Consider the following 14,162-nt stretch of genomic DNA (forward strand, 5'->3'; position numbering starts at 1 on the left):
CACCAGGTCACTTGAAGTGACCTCACCTCATAAAAAGTTTCAATGTCTGTCATAGCTACACCGAGTGACCGATCGCTTTGAAACTTTCAACGATTGCTAAGAGCAATAGCATGTGCAAAATGTATATCTCAGAATTTTGATATCGATGACCTAAGGTCAGGTCAATTTTGCGACCTCCCCATTATAAGTCAATGGGAGAAAAATGAAATGCGTCTCTTTTGGACGAAAGACATTATAAACACTCCCAAACACCGAATTACAAGTGTTTTAGACACACTGAACATGAAAATGGTGTCCGTGACCCCTGTTTATGCCCTGAGGTCATCTTAGGTCACGAATGGTATCTAACAGTTTTTCGCAAATAACTTTTGATAGAGGCATGCTAGAGCGATGAAAATGCCGTATATGTGTTCAGCTCGACGATACGGATCGACTGATATGCAACATGACCCTTTCCGGTCAGGTCATGACCTTGACCTGAGGTCAAATTTTCAAGTTGACCTTTCAAAGTCAAGTTATAGTTCATTTGATGCGTCTTGACGAGAGGAACACGATGCCGGTGAAAGTAAGCTCGTACAAGGCTTTGGTCAAAAGTTATTGCAGAAAAACTGTTTCCGAAAAAATCGGCTATTTTTGCAGTTTTTGCCCCCTGCAGGCAAAACCGTTGACGGTAGGTCAAATCTGAGAGAATTACTCAGAAAGGGCGTTAATAGGGCTATCGAATGCACTTTTCCGCGGCGCTGTAGCTCTATTGGATCCCGAGTTATGCGTTGGCTTCTTGGAAATTTTCGACATTCGACCTGGAAATCGGCGAAATTTTGCCTTCAATGACCTCTGGTGACCTGACCTTTGACCTGACCAAAAAATTGACCGAAGTGATTTCGTCATTATTTTTTACGCTCTTTCGAACGCCGCCTTCCGCGTATCGCTACGTGGCCCAGGAGCCGAGTTAGAAGGGGGTGTTCAAACACCCCCCCCCCCCAGCAGGGCGTGGAAATCCAGGACCCCCAGCAGGGCGCGGGTTAAGATCTATCCACCTGGGAAAGAGCAAAAGGTACCTAACGAATAAAGTAGACAAGAATTACCTCATAAACAGAACCACCTGTTATGAGCTCAAGTTACGAGCATCACTTAGCATCTCGTATTACTTAGCGGTCACCTATGCCGGATCGTGCATATAACCACACGTTATCTAGGCATAGCACTTACCATCACAGCAAAGGAGGATTGCCTTGTCGGCGTTCTTCTTGCGTCACGGCCGAAGCTCAGGTCACTGCTGATCAGCCTCGTCGTCGTAGGAGCCGCTCGACGCTTACCCGTAGGTCAAAGAAGCATGTTTGTATTCAGATCACTGAATCCGGTAGGTAACTAATTTTGGTAAAGAAGACGAAATTTGAGATGCTCAGTCCAGGGCTTAGGGAGGGGCAGGATAAATACGAACACGTACAAGTATATAAGGAAGAAAACAGGCATGTTCAGAAGCGCATGGGCAAGCGCATTTAAAAAAATTACTAATCGTTCATGAATCGAGGAGAGGAATCGAGCCTTCTTCGACAATGGAAGGAAATAAAGACAGCGCAATATGCTCTCTCTCTCTCTCTCTCTCTCTCTCTCTCTCTCTCTCTCTCTCTCTCTCTCTCTCTCTCTCTCTCTCTCTCTCTCTCTCTCTCTCTCTCTCTCTCTCTCCTCTCTCTCTCTCTCTCTCTCTCTCTCTCTCTCTCTCTCTCTCTCTCTCTCTCTCTTTCTCACACCTCTCTCAGTCTCGAGTTATGGCTAATATGACGGGGAGACCACCTCCTGTTCCCATCCCTTCCCATCCCTTCCCGCCCCGTCGCCGTCCCATCTCACCATCCTACCCCGTCCCATCTCACCATCCTACACCGTCCCATCTCACCATCCTACCCCGTCCCATCGCCATCCTACCCCGTCCCATCGCCATCCTACCCCGTCCCATCTCACCATCCTACCCCGTCCCATCTCACCATCCTACCCCGTCCCATCGCCATCCTACCCCGTCCCATCTCACCATCCTACCCCGTCCCATCTCACCATCCTACCCCGTCCCATCGCCATCCTACCCCGTCCCATCTCGCCATCCTACCCCGTCCCATCTCACCATCCTACCCCGTCCCATCGCCATCCTACCCCGTCCCATCTCACCATCCTACCCCGTCCCATCGCCATCCTACCCCGTCCCATCTCACCATCCTACCCCGTCCCATCTCACCATCCTACCCCGTCCCATCTCGCCATCCTACCCCGTCCCATCTCACCATCCTACCCCGTCCCACCTCACCATCCTACCCCGTCCCATCGCCATCCTACCCCGTCCCATCTCACCATCCTACCCCGTCCCATCGCCATCCTACCCCGTCCCATCTCACCATCCTACCCCGTCCCATCGCCATCCTACCCCGTCCCATCTCGCCATCCTACCCCGTCCCATCTCACCATCCTACCCCGTCCCATCGCCATCCTACCCCGTCCCATCTCACCATCCTACCCCGTCCCATCGCCATCCTACCCCGTCCCATCTCGCCATCCTACCCCGTCCCATCTCACCATCCTACCCCGTCCCATCGCCATCCTACCCCGTCCCATCTCACCATCCTACCCCGTCCCATCGCCATCCTACCCCGTCCCATCTCGCCATCCTACCCCGTCCCATCTCACCATCCTACCCCGTCCCATCGCCATCCTACCCCGTCCCATCTCACCATCCTACCCCGTCCCATCGCCATCCTACCCCGTCCCATCGCCATCCTACCCCGTGATGCCCCGTCCAGACAGATATTGCAACACGCTGGCCATGTCTGTGGGTTGAATGTCCTGCGCCAGGTGACAGTCGCACCGGGGGCGGGAGGGGGCGGGAGGGGGCGGGGCGGACCTTGGCCAACGGGCAGTCCCAGACAGGATGGCGGTACGGCGAGGAGCGGGGAGCGGGGCGGCGGGGAGCGGGGGGAGTTTTCTCCGGGGTCTCAGGTCGCTGACCGGCTGACCGCCGCAGCTGCTCGCCGCCGCGCCGCGCCGACGTCGGACGCTTTCACTTTTGGCGATTGATGTCTCCCGATGCCATGCGTGCGCGCGGCGGTGGCTCCGCCCTCCGCGGCCGCCGCGCGCCGGTTGGCCGCAAAACGGGGACAGCTCTAGCAGGCTCCGCCCCCGGCGCGCGCGCGCGCTGCGGCGGCGCGCGGTTCGAAGGTGCCGCGCGCGCCGCCGCTCAGCCTTGATAAGCCCGGCGCGCGGCCGTGGCGGCCAGTAGAGCTGGCGACGTTGTAGGGAGAGTACACGCCGCCCTCAGCGTCCAGCACAGACCACGTGCTCCGCCACCGCCCCACCCCGCCGTCACCATGTCCGGAGCGAGCCAGACGGTGCAGGCGTTGCCTGTCGACCTGGCGCGACCAGCGGCCGCCACCCTCATACCCACCTCCGTGGACGACCTCACCTCCGGCTGGCTGGAGTCGATCCTGCGCCGGCGGCACGGCGACCGCTACAACATCTGTGCCCACGACAGCTACGGCCTCAAGGGCAACCAGATCGCCGCCTGCTCCGACATGCGCTGCTTCACGGCGCGGGGCCACGTCCTGGGTCAGGAGGTCATCGACCACGTCATCGTGAAGTTGCTGCCGGAGAACGAGCTGATGCGTCGCGTGGTCATCGATCATCGGATGTCGCACTGCGAGACCATGGTGAGTAAAAGGGTCAAGTTGGGGGGGGGGGATGGGGGCTAGGGTTACGGTGGTGGTTTGAAGTAACCTGGTGGGGTCTCAAAGAGTTTCATGAAGTGTATGCTCAATGTGAGACCCTGCTCACGATGTAAACATTACCAATCAAAAATAAAAAAATGTTTATTCATTCCATTCGTTGTCACCTTTTCCAAAAAAAATCAATTTTTTGCACTTATTTATTGCACTTGGATGTCATTTTAATAGACATCTCACAACAAATCGTCAGGTTAAGAGGGATTTTGAGGTTTCTTGTTGTTTTCCTCCAATCCAACCAAATTCCAAGAGCGAAATTTTAAAAACCTAATCGAATTAAAAATACGAACAACAACCCAACCGCGGTCAATGCCTTTAGCACGTTCTGCTGAGACTGATGAATTAGCTGTTTGTTATTCTTTCGTCTTTGTTTTCGTAGAAGTGTTATCTAACGACAAATTTAGCGCTGTAGCAGTTTCATTCTTTCGCAACATTTTTAAACACGACGGCGCTTCTACATCGCGGCCGGCGTGGCAGACGATGCCTGTGAAAATAAATGCTTGAGCAATGCTGAAGTCTGAGGGCAGGCTCACATGTCACATTAGCGTCTGAGCGCTAACGTTGAACCGTTGTTGATACTTGATAGCGCTGATATTTCTCAACATGGTTGACGTTCAATGTCTTCCTGCCCTTAGATTAAACTAGGACAAAATAGTAATGCAGTAGCTGGTGTTTCCTCTCCGAAACCTACCCCTTGCCCCAGTGAGGAGCCTTGCTGCCCAATACCAACCAGTAATTAGTATTCCGGTCTCACTTCACCTAGTTTCAAGCTGAGGCCCTTCGCGTCCGCTTTATTTTGCTGATTCGTCCTGAGGCAAAATCGGGAAGTGAGGTTCTCACCAGAGATGCAACGTCTCCCTGCCCCAGTGGCGTTGTCAGGAGACTTCTTCACCGCGGGCACGCTGATTAGGTGATGATGGGGCGGTTAGCATGTCGTTACTGGAGCTTTCCCAATACCTACCACTAGTCATGCGCATTCCATGTCTCGCCCTCGCCATCAATAAAGCGGCGCTCGTTTTGCAGAGCTGCATGAGTCGCAGACGACCCATTGCAGCCACTGCCATCATGGTGGGCCCATTGCAGACAATTTGCACCTCATTGCCCGGGGGCATTCGTGGCTCTCGCCGCTGCCGTGGCACGCGCCCTCCCTCGCCCCCACTTCACCGCTCAACACGGGCTGTTGCAATGCAACCCCACCAGCTGGTCAGTTCCCATGATTGACCGGGCTCCACCGTTACCACGAGCGGCACGGCCGTACTCGCTCGTAAACCGGGCGAGTTTTCACTTTTACTGCGGTGATTCATGTAAACCGCGCCGTTACCGGGCCCTCGTGTCTTTTTCTCTCGGCAATGCCGTAGAAATTGCAGTTCGCGTGTGTTGCGTCGTTTTGAGGCAGTTAACAGCGTGGCAACAGTGGCCACCTGGGGTGCATCTCAGCCACGACAGAGTAACAGCTGGGGGAGTGACCGCGCCCCCACTGGGGCACGCGTCCTGGCCCACGCACTCCACCGGTTCACGCACACCTCTGTGAGCCACATCAACATGTGCTTTCTCTGACCGCAGTACGTGCTAGTTCGGCCGCCGCCAGCCAGGAGCGTACTCTGGTTTGTTTGTAAACAGTTCCTCGTAAGCGCACGTGCGCAGTAAAGCCATGGACCGCGCCCACGGGCGGCCGGCGCCTCGCCCATTCAACAGAGCGGCCGCCGGCGGCGCACGCTCGCCGGTGATAAGCAAAGCACCTCGGTAAGTGGCCCGGTCGGCTAGTTATGGGCCTGTTCTGCGTATCTGATGGGGTCAGAGCTTAGTCGTCAGCCCGGTGGTCGCGTAAGGTGGCGATTGTCATCTGCCTTTGATCGGCGATCAAACTGCAATGGTCACCGGGCGACTCGCTGGTCCGACCTGTCTGGTCTCGTCTGACAATGAAGGCTTCATTTTCCCCCACTGTTGAATAGCCATCGTCGCTAAATGCACTCTGAGCATGCCTCATGTGTGTCTCGTCAAGAATGTCGCGCTCGCGCGAAGAATGCTCGCGCTTCGTCATACGCCACGTGTGTAGCGCTCGCCGCCATTGGCTTCTCCACTGCCAACCGCTTACCGTAGCTCCCGGCCGCTGTAGACCGCTCACCATTGTCAGTCGCCAGCAACGCGTCACGTGACTGCTGTCTCCGGCGGTTACCGTGGTCACGTGATGGGTGTCTCCGGCCGCGGGCCGTACCATGCGACCGCCGTGGTCAGCAGCCGCCGCCGCCGGCAGAGACCTTGGCCCAATACCAGTTGGTCAACACGGTCTCAGTCCGTGCAGCCGGTTTCGTTTACTCCCGGACGGACGGCTTGAATCGAGCTCAGACTGGGACGTTTTCCTGTGACTTCAACCAGTTGGTGTCCTGAGCCTTCGGGCTGTGTGCGCTGGGAAAGGTAATTTGCAGAGATACTCATCGTAAAGTGGGCTCATACTACTGGACTACGATTACGGGCGCTACGAGCTACGAGAACTCCGTTACAAATTGTGACCTTCAGCGGCCATTTAGTCGGAGCGGAGCGTTTCTCGAGTAGTCCTATTCAGACCGCCTGACCTATTCCAAGGTCCGACGGGGTTCGCGCTCATCGGGGCGGTGCCGCGCGCCGTCTCAGGGACGTCTGCGCCCCTCGCACCACCGTGGGCCTCCTAAACCCGGTCCATCCGGCGCCCCACCCGCAGGGGCCCAGGTGTGGGGTTCCAGCTCGTCCCGCCGCCGGACCGTTCAGAATGTGAATCGGTCCGCCGGGAGAGTACCCCGAGTCCCGTAATTGGCGAGTTTCGGAGCCGGTTGAGCGCCGTCCGTCCGTTCGCCCGTCTGCCTGCCTGTCTGCCTGTCTGAAGGACGTTGTGGTGACGTAACTCCCGGCAGGCGGCCGGTTGGTGGGAGTGCTGTACTCGCAGAGCTCCGCGCCTCTGTTTACTCGGCTGGCGGGGCGCCGCGACCGGTCACTCACTCACAGCGGGTCGTCGGTCACCGAGCGCAGAGAAACGTGGCTGAAAACGTGACCCGGCCTGCCGGCGCTGTTTTACACTCTGCCGGCTCCGTTTTTGTCCAGGGCCTGTCTGTCGTAAAGACGGCTTAGTACGCATGGCGCAGTTCGAGTCGTCACTCTTCCTGATAATGCGACGCAGTTTTTATGAATGCCAGTGAGCCAATGTTTGGGTTTGGATCACCGTAAATGGCCACACCCATCTGGGAGCCAGACATGAGACTCCGAGGGCAAGACGACTAAGCTGTCGCTTACTTCGATGTATCTGCGTACACCGTTCATAGCTGCAATTGTCCCCTCGCCCGCCGTTTTTGAGGACGTCAGCCACGGTAAAGTTCCCCGCAGCTCTCCGTCCCACAGTACTAGGACTACCGTCCCTGTCAGGTCCGGGGCCCTGCAATTGCATTCGTCTCTTGACAGCGGCGACCTCTGTCACGACGTCCGCGACCTCAATCCGTCTCCCCCGAGAGGCAACAAACAGCCGGCGCCAGGGCTTTTTCTGACGCCAACAGTATGACCTCTTGGCTTTCAATGTACACAACACGATACCATCCTCCGCCAGCCGAGTCACGGCTCTTCGAGCCGCGCAGAGCCACTCATACATACGTCTTCTTTGCCTCTCGTTGTACTTCCCATGCTTGGCTCCAGGCGTAGTAACCTGAGCTCTGGCCACCCATGGGGAGCGTTCGTCGAACCGAGCTTGGGGCAGTGCGCCGTTCGTATCTGGCCCGGTGACGCACGTCGGGCCGGGCCGTCGAACTCCCGCGCGCTCCCGGTGCGGGAAGCTGCGCCAGTGCTCCTGACGTCACTAGCGCGCTGGGTTCGTCGTCCCCGTGCAGCGGTGCCCGGCTGGACTTTCGGCCTGTGGCCAGTGCACCTGTCGGCCTTGGAGGCAGACGTTCACCCTCGGCCCCTGTCCCCCTAGACAGTGTGACGTCACCCGTCTGTCCCACGGGCAGCGCCCCCGCCCAACGGTCACGTGGCGCCGGCGAATCGCGCGCCAATTTTCGGCGCGCCGATGACGTCATACCGCGCCACTCTGGGCGGGCCCGCCACCTGCTTCGTCGGGGACGACGCTAGGGGGAAGACGTGTCTGGACTCGTAGTCACGCGCCTCCGGAAGCGGGCAGTGCCCCTGCCGAAAACCGGCGCGCTGACACCACCTGGCCGGCGAGGGTCTCTGGATCCGTCTAGACGGGGAGGTCGGGGACCTTCATAAGGCCACACAAAAACGGGGAATGAAGGGAATGTCCGGTTTGCTCACGTGGGATACGGGATGACTCACGCGCCATTAGGTGTGACCTTTAGTTTGAATTTGGGAAGTACAGCAAAAGAAAAACTTGAATTTAACGTAGAAATATAGGTACTATTTCTGGGCGTACTATGCTCTTTCCAGTGCTAAAGTTCTAAGTCTCCTGCTATATTTTGCTTCTTATTCGAATGATGCTTGCAGCATCACTAACAATACTTCTCGATACACATGTCACGAACGCCCGCTACCTCTACCCGCCCGCATGAGCCGTCTGAAGGTCTTCTGCACAGCTCAGTGGGCCAATAACTCAGTCTGATTGGTATCAGGTGCCAGGGCCGCCTTCTAACGCCCATCACTTTGCCATGGGCCTGTCAAAGAAGGCCGTGCTGAATGAATGGGCAACATTGCAGCCAGTAATCTGACCATATTCGGCGCTTCCTCGGCGGCAACGAAGGTCGTTCGCCGCCGGCCAAGGCGGGTCCCAGGCAGACACTGCTCATGGACCTTGCTTTTGCGTCCGACCACCGTCGAATATTCGCTATGCCGGGGCCTCTGCATACCAATCAACTCTAGTGATTGCTTGATAGGGCTTTTGAGTATTTATCGTGAGGCCAAATGATTCGTTGTGTCCTTCCGCGCAATCAAAGAGACTACTACATTCAGGAGGAATGTTGTAGCCCCCTTTATCTCGGTAGTTTGAAGTCCTTGTGAATGCCGATAGCATTATGTGGTGCAGGTGGGAGATCAATCGCAATAGGAACGGACTGTCGGTGATCTTCAGACCGTGTTGCAACATCCGTCTGCATCTGCGGCTGGATTTGCAATACTGGCGCCAGGATGCGGGGGCCGCCGTCCCCGTCCTCCCCACAGAGCCCACGGTCGGCGGTACTAGGGGCCCAGTCAACCCACTCCCACGACCGCCCATAGTAAAGCCACGGTCCTTCCGTCCGTCCGAATGGCAGGCGGGCTAATGAGCTGAAGTCACTTGTAGCCTGAAGGTGGCCGTCTGATCGGTCCGGACATGCCTGTCTGACAGGAACGCGGAGCCCCCAAATCAGCCGCCAACGGCTCTTCGGCGGGCCGTTGACTGGCGCAGTTCAGTCACCTCTCGCCGCGTAAAAAACTCGCGCCACACCCGACCTCGGCGTGAAAAAGTGCGTACCTCCAGCCGGCCTTGGTGGCATCGGCCGTCGGCGACTCTCCGACGATCGTCGGGCACGCAGCTGTCCCCGGCGCCCGCGGCGCAGGTGTCGGCCGGACAGTAAGCAGACTCTCCGGCTACCCCTCAGCCCGGCGCGGCCTTGAGGCGTCGAGGGGCCACGTCGGGGCGGTCGGGCGACCGCAATCTTGGCGAGGCGCTCCGCCTGACCCGACCGTCCGGTCAGCGAGCGACGGCTGGCGCCCTGATCCGCCCATCCGTCTCACACCTGACAGGCCGGCCGTTCTGAGTCATGATCCCGTCTTTGGATGTCTGCCGACAGACCAGGCCTTTTGAAGGAGTCTTGCAGCGAAATTCTAACGGATTTCATCAAGGATAATCGCTGTGACTAGCTGTCATTCTCCTGTCAAGCAAGTGCGGGTGCTCGGGCGCACGCTCTTGCTCGACGCTCGGGCGCCGCTGATTCCGGCCGACCGGGCGGTGGCGCGTGCTGCCGACCACTGGCGGCTCGTTTACGGGTCAAGGTCGCCGGCCGCAGTCGACTCGCGCTGTGCGGCGGACCGTAGTGCTGTGTTTACCACCTCGGCGGCCAGTCTGACCACAGTTCGACCGGTCAGCCGCGCTGAGATGGTGGTGCGACCCGCGTGATAGTTGGAAGGCGCGTGAAGGCAAACTGTGCGACTATGAGCTATGTGAGGTGGACAACTTTGTTTCACTGTTCACAGAACTTGCGGTGGTCTTCTGGGGTTGAAGGTCGCTTGCTGAGGTCACGTCATAGATGGTCTTTAAGAATCGTTCTTCGAAGCACATTCTGTTCTCACCTTCGCTTCCATCCCGCACTATCCCTTCTCCGAAATTCCCTCGTCCATTCCTCGAAATGCAGCGAGCCGTCTTCTCGTGTCACCCTGTTCGTGGAAGGTGGCCTCCATCTCAGGGTCATCCTCAAGAAAGGCCGCCGGGTCAAAAAACGCACGACGTGCGTGGCGGTACGCGGTGAGCCGTTTGGCGCCCCGCCGTGCGTTTTTGTCCAGTGTCTGGCCATGGCCACCCGACTCCCGCGCAGTTCCCCGAATTGAGGGGCGCGCGTCTGGCCAGGTACTCCGAAGGCCGAGCTTCCTCCGAGGGTGACGGCGTCGCGCCATGACCCTGCCGAGCCCGCGTGACCCCGTCAAACACGTGGGGTTGCCTCACGCCGTCGTCCGGCGCACAGGGCAATGCCCCCAGGGTGTTATAACATCGCCAGCGTAATGTTACACCGCGTACACATAACCGACCACGCTAATGAATGGGGCAAGGTCAATGACTGCGTCTGGGTGTTATTGACCCTGCTTATGTTATATAACTTGTGAAATTATTCAAGGGCAAATTGAAATTTAAGGCGAGTTTCTGTTTACTGAGTTACAAACTTGGCCGTCACTGAAATGACATAACTACATTCCTGGGCACGGTTAACCGCCCGCTGCAAATATCAGACGAAACAGGTCTGCCGTAATGTTTATTCGCCGAGACGGAAACTATGAGAACCACGGCCCTGGATTAAAACTACCGAGTTTCAAAGTGCAGCCGTCATCTGTAATCACATAGGTCACGCGCTTGTGGTTAATATACACACGGCTGAAGGGTCAGTGGCCCTTTGCTGTGTTTAATCGTGTGTCGCCGAGTGCTGACAGTGTTCTCCGTTTGTTACAGATCTATAAGGAGCTGCTGCCCCAGCTGGTGGCCTTTGAGCGGCTTCACGGCAGCAGTGACATCCAGGACATGACTGTCTCCTGCCTGTATGCCGAGGTGCTGGATGAGCCAGACTGCGCCATTGTGCTGGAAAACGTCCAGAAAAAGGGATACTGGGTACGTTTTCAAATAATTTCTCATATGTATTGTTTGTTCACTCTATGTTTGAACTGATTTGAAAACATTGAAGTAGGAGTGCATCTTCTTGCTATGCATTGCCAAGCGGTGGAAAGGGCTTGCCATTATCTTAGCGGTCGAGATTGTTGACAGCCACGGCGGAGTTGCGATCGCGCCTGGCGTTTCGAGGCATGTTTCCGGCGACTGTAACTTGGCAGTAGCGCTAACGCTGGTGTTGTCTTTCTGTGCAGACGACCGAGTCACTGCAGCTGGAGAAGCCTCAGCTGAACGCCGCCGTCCGCAGTCTGGCGCGGTTCGCGGCCACATCGCACTGCTGGCTCCAGGAGACGGTGAGTTCTAGCGCCGTCCCGGGGCAGCCGTAGGGGGCAGAACACTGGCCGTCATTGTCTGCCCAAAGGTACCGGCTCGCATACAGCAGCGCTCAGCCGAGCCGGCGCCGCCCTGTCGCGACAGAGGCGGCATTGTTAGTGGCGCTCCTGCTTCACATGTTTGCTGAGTCGCCCAGACGCTAATGGTTGCTGATCGAAGGAACTCGTCGCTGAGGCGGCCGGATGCTTTGTTTTACTCGTTGAAAATGAAATAAAGTAAAGATCACAATAGGTAACAAGATGCTGATGTGTGAATTTCGCTTCACACTTAACCTTGAGTAAAGAAAGATATGCGTGATGTGAGGATGGTTGTGATTGCTTAGCAGCTCAAGCGCTTGTGATTACTTTTAAGGTCTGGAGTACCGTAGTTCAGCGGAACCAGTTGCTGACGGTCGCGTTCCTCTTCTTCCAGGGCACGGTGGAGCTGCCGTACCTGCTTGAGAACCACCTCTCCGACGGCGCTCAGGTCTCCGACTTCATCCGCATCGGCATCACCAAGGTGGCCGACCGGCTGGAGCGGCTGGGCCAGAACCTGCTGCTGCAGAAGCTGGCCGACATGCAGCAGGCCAGTGTGCGCCTGCTGAACGCCTTCCTGCAGCGGACACCCGACTTCGGGGTGCTCTGCCACGGCGACTTCCGCGACGGAAACCTGCTGCTGCGCGAGACTCCGGACGGCGACTGGCAGGTGCGGGCCGTGGACTGGCAGGCGTCCCGTCTGGGCAGCCCGGCGCTGGACCTGCTCTACCTGATGCTGTTCTCGATCCCGCGGAGGGTGATGGCCGAAGTGGAGGGCGACGTACTGGCCGTGTACCGGCGTCACTTCAACGCGAAGCTCGCGGAGCTCGGCTGCGACCGGCGGTACTCGGCCGCCCAGCTGCGCTCCGACTTCACCGCCGCCAAGCTGGTTGGTCTCGTCTGGTGCCTGGCGGCCATCCAGTTCTGGGACCGCGTGCCCGGATGGGTGGAGCACACCGTCGACCTGGCGCTCGAGGTGGACGCTCTGGGTCTTCTGGACAACATCCAGTAGAGGAACAGACGGCGTGCGGGGACGGCTCGCCATGCTGCCCCCGTGCGCCGCAGGGCATTTGGAGGATACTCATTGGTGCGCGAGGCGGACCGCCTGCGCACCGTGCCAGTCGGCCTGGGCTGTGCACAACAGGCAGTTCGCCTTTGACGAGACTGCCTCGAGGATGGAGGCTGCTCCTGGGAATGATGGTGCTGAGGTCTGATGTTTGCTTGGTGCGGCGGAACTAGTCCTGCTGTAGGAGGCAGACCGCACGAGACATGTGATGGGTGCTACTTCGGACGTGCTGCTATGTTGTTTTGGTGTGTTTTTTATAAGGTGTCCATGTAGTCATGAGTCAGAGACGCGTGCATTGTAGGAGTCTTGTGATGCCAAGTACAAATCGCCATGTCTTGTTGTTGAACTTATGTCCAGCCACGGTTACCTGCGGCAGACGCAGACGAATTCCTAGGGAGTGTTTCCACTTCCTTACGAAGGTGAGCTTCTGCAGAGGTGTTGGACATTGCATGTTAGGCCGTGATCAGCCGATAAAAGCTCAAATTTTATCGCGGGACCATGTCATAACAACCGACTTGCATCATCGACTCACGCCCGTTAGTGCATTGTTGCTTACCCTAATTCCCCGGCGTCGCGGAAGGTGGCAGGTTTTAATCTGATCCGATATTGCGGCCATTTTGTGGCATTTTCCGATCACACACCTTGTTGTAGGATGGTTTGTATTGAAATGGTCAGTTGTTCGCTGTGTTTTGATTGGTCTGTTGATATGTTTCGTTGTGCATTGCCATGTGTGTCTTATTGAGCCGCTCTTGCGTCATTTCATTGTACATTCTCATAATAAACATAATCAGACAATAAGTATAGTCTTTTATTGTGATGCTCACCGGAGTGATGGGTGTAAGGTCTGGTTCTGGTGGTAGGTTTTGACTAAGAAAAAGGTCATTTTTAACGCATGCCAGCGGAGACGATTCAACGGCGCACAAGAACATTGAATGCGACATTCGATGTTCAATGTTTACATACATACGCTGCATTTATTCACGAACTCACAACCTATCCAATGCATTAAATACGTTTGACATTGTCGCAGCAACTGATACAGTTTGTATTGATTCATTGAGAGTAAATGCTCAAACGGCTGGGGAGGGAGCCTCAAACACTACATGACCGGCGCCCCCTGTTAAGGCCCCGTTCCCGGTAACCATCGTCAGCATATTGTGAGGACACAAAACAGGACCTGGGAGTCTGAGCATATGCCGAATGGTATGCACCAGCACGGCATGTTTCTGAGTGGTGGAACTGGATACCCATGTGATCTCTGTAAATTTAACATATCGGTGCAGAAATTGGTGTACAAATGCAAGATATCAGTTCAGTACAAATGGCAATGCGATTTTATGTGACACAATAAATGAGCGAAAGGAAAATGCTAGGTATAGACTTGTCATTGTGTATAATACTATTCCGCGCATTGAGTTGAATGAAATGTAGCGTATGTCGTCACCGGAGTATGTCGTGTGAGACTAAGGCTTGATATTCGAAAAGATCAGCGAGGGATACAAAAGTCGCCGTGGCTGCATAACGCATAATAGCCGTTTTCACGACGGCCATATGGTACACATTTGGTGCACATCTGGTGCAGATTAGGTGCAGATTTGGTCAAATTAGGTTCAGTGTGTCTCTTAGTAGCTATCAGCTAGGGTTGCACTTATTGCTTACAAGCCTAC

General features: G+C 56.2%; 1 protein-coding gene across 1 annotated transcript; it reads left to right on the top strand.

Moving 5' to 3' along the window:
• Nucleotides 1–3,005: 3,005 nt before the first annotated feature.
• LOC122373555 lies at nucleotides 3,006–13,293 on the top strand. The gene is made up of 4 exons (XM_043351749.1): nucleotides 3,006–3,689; nucleotides 10,870–11,025; nucleotides 11,277–11,375; nucleotides 11,827–13,293. The coding sequence occupies exons 1-4, from the start codon at nucleotides 3,351–3,353 to the stop codon at nucleotides 12,439–12,441; spliced, it is 1,209 nt and encodes a 402-aa protein (XP_043207684.1). The 5' UTR covers nucleotides 3,006–3,350; the 3' UTR covers nucleotides 12,442–13,293.
• Nucleotides 13,294–14,162: the final 869 nt, after the last annotated feature.

The sequence above is a fragment of the Amphibalanus amphitrite genome, unplaced genomic scaffold (genome assembly GCF_019059575.1).
Source record: "Amphibalanus amphitrite isolate SeventyFive unplaced genomic scaffold, NRLGWU_Aamphi_draft 001515F_arrow, whole genome shotgun sequence".
Lineage (NCBI taxonomy): Eukaryota > Metazoa > Arthropoda > Thecostraca > Balanomorpha > Balanidae > Amphibalanus > Amphibalanus amphitrite.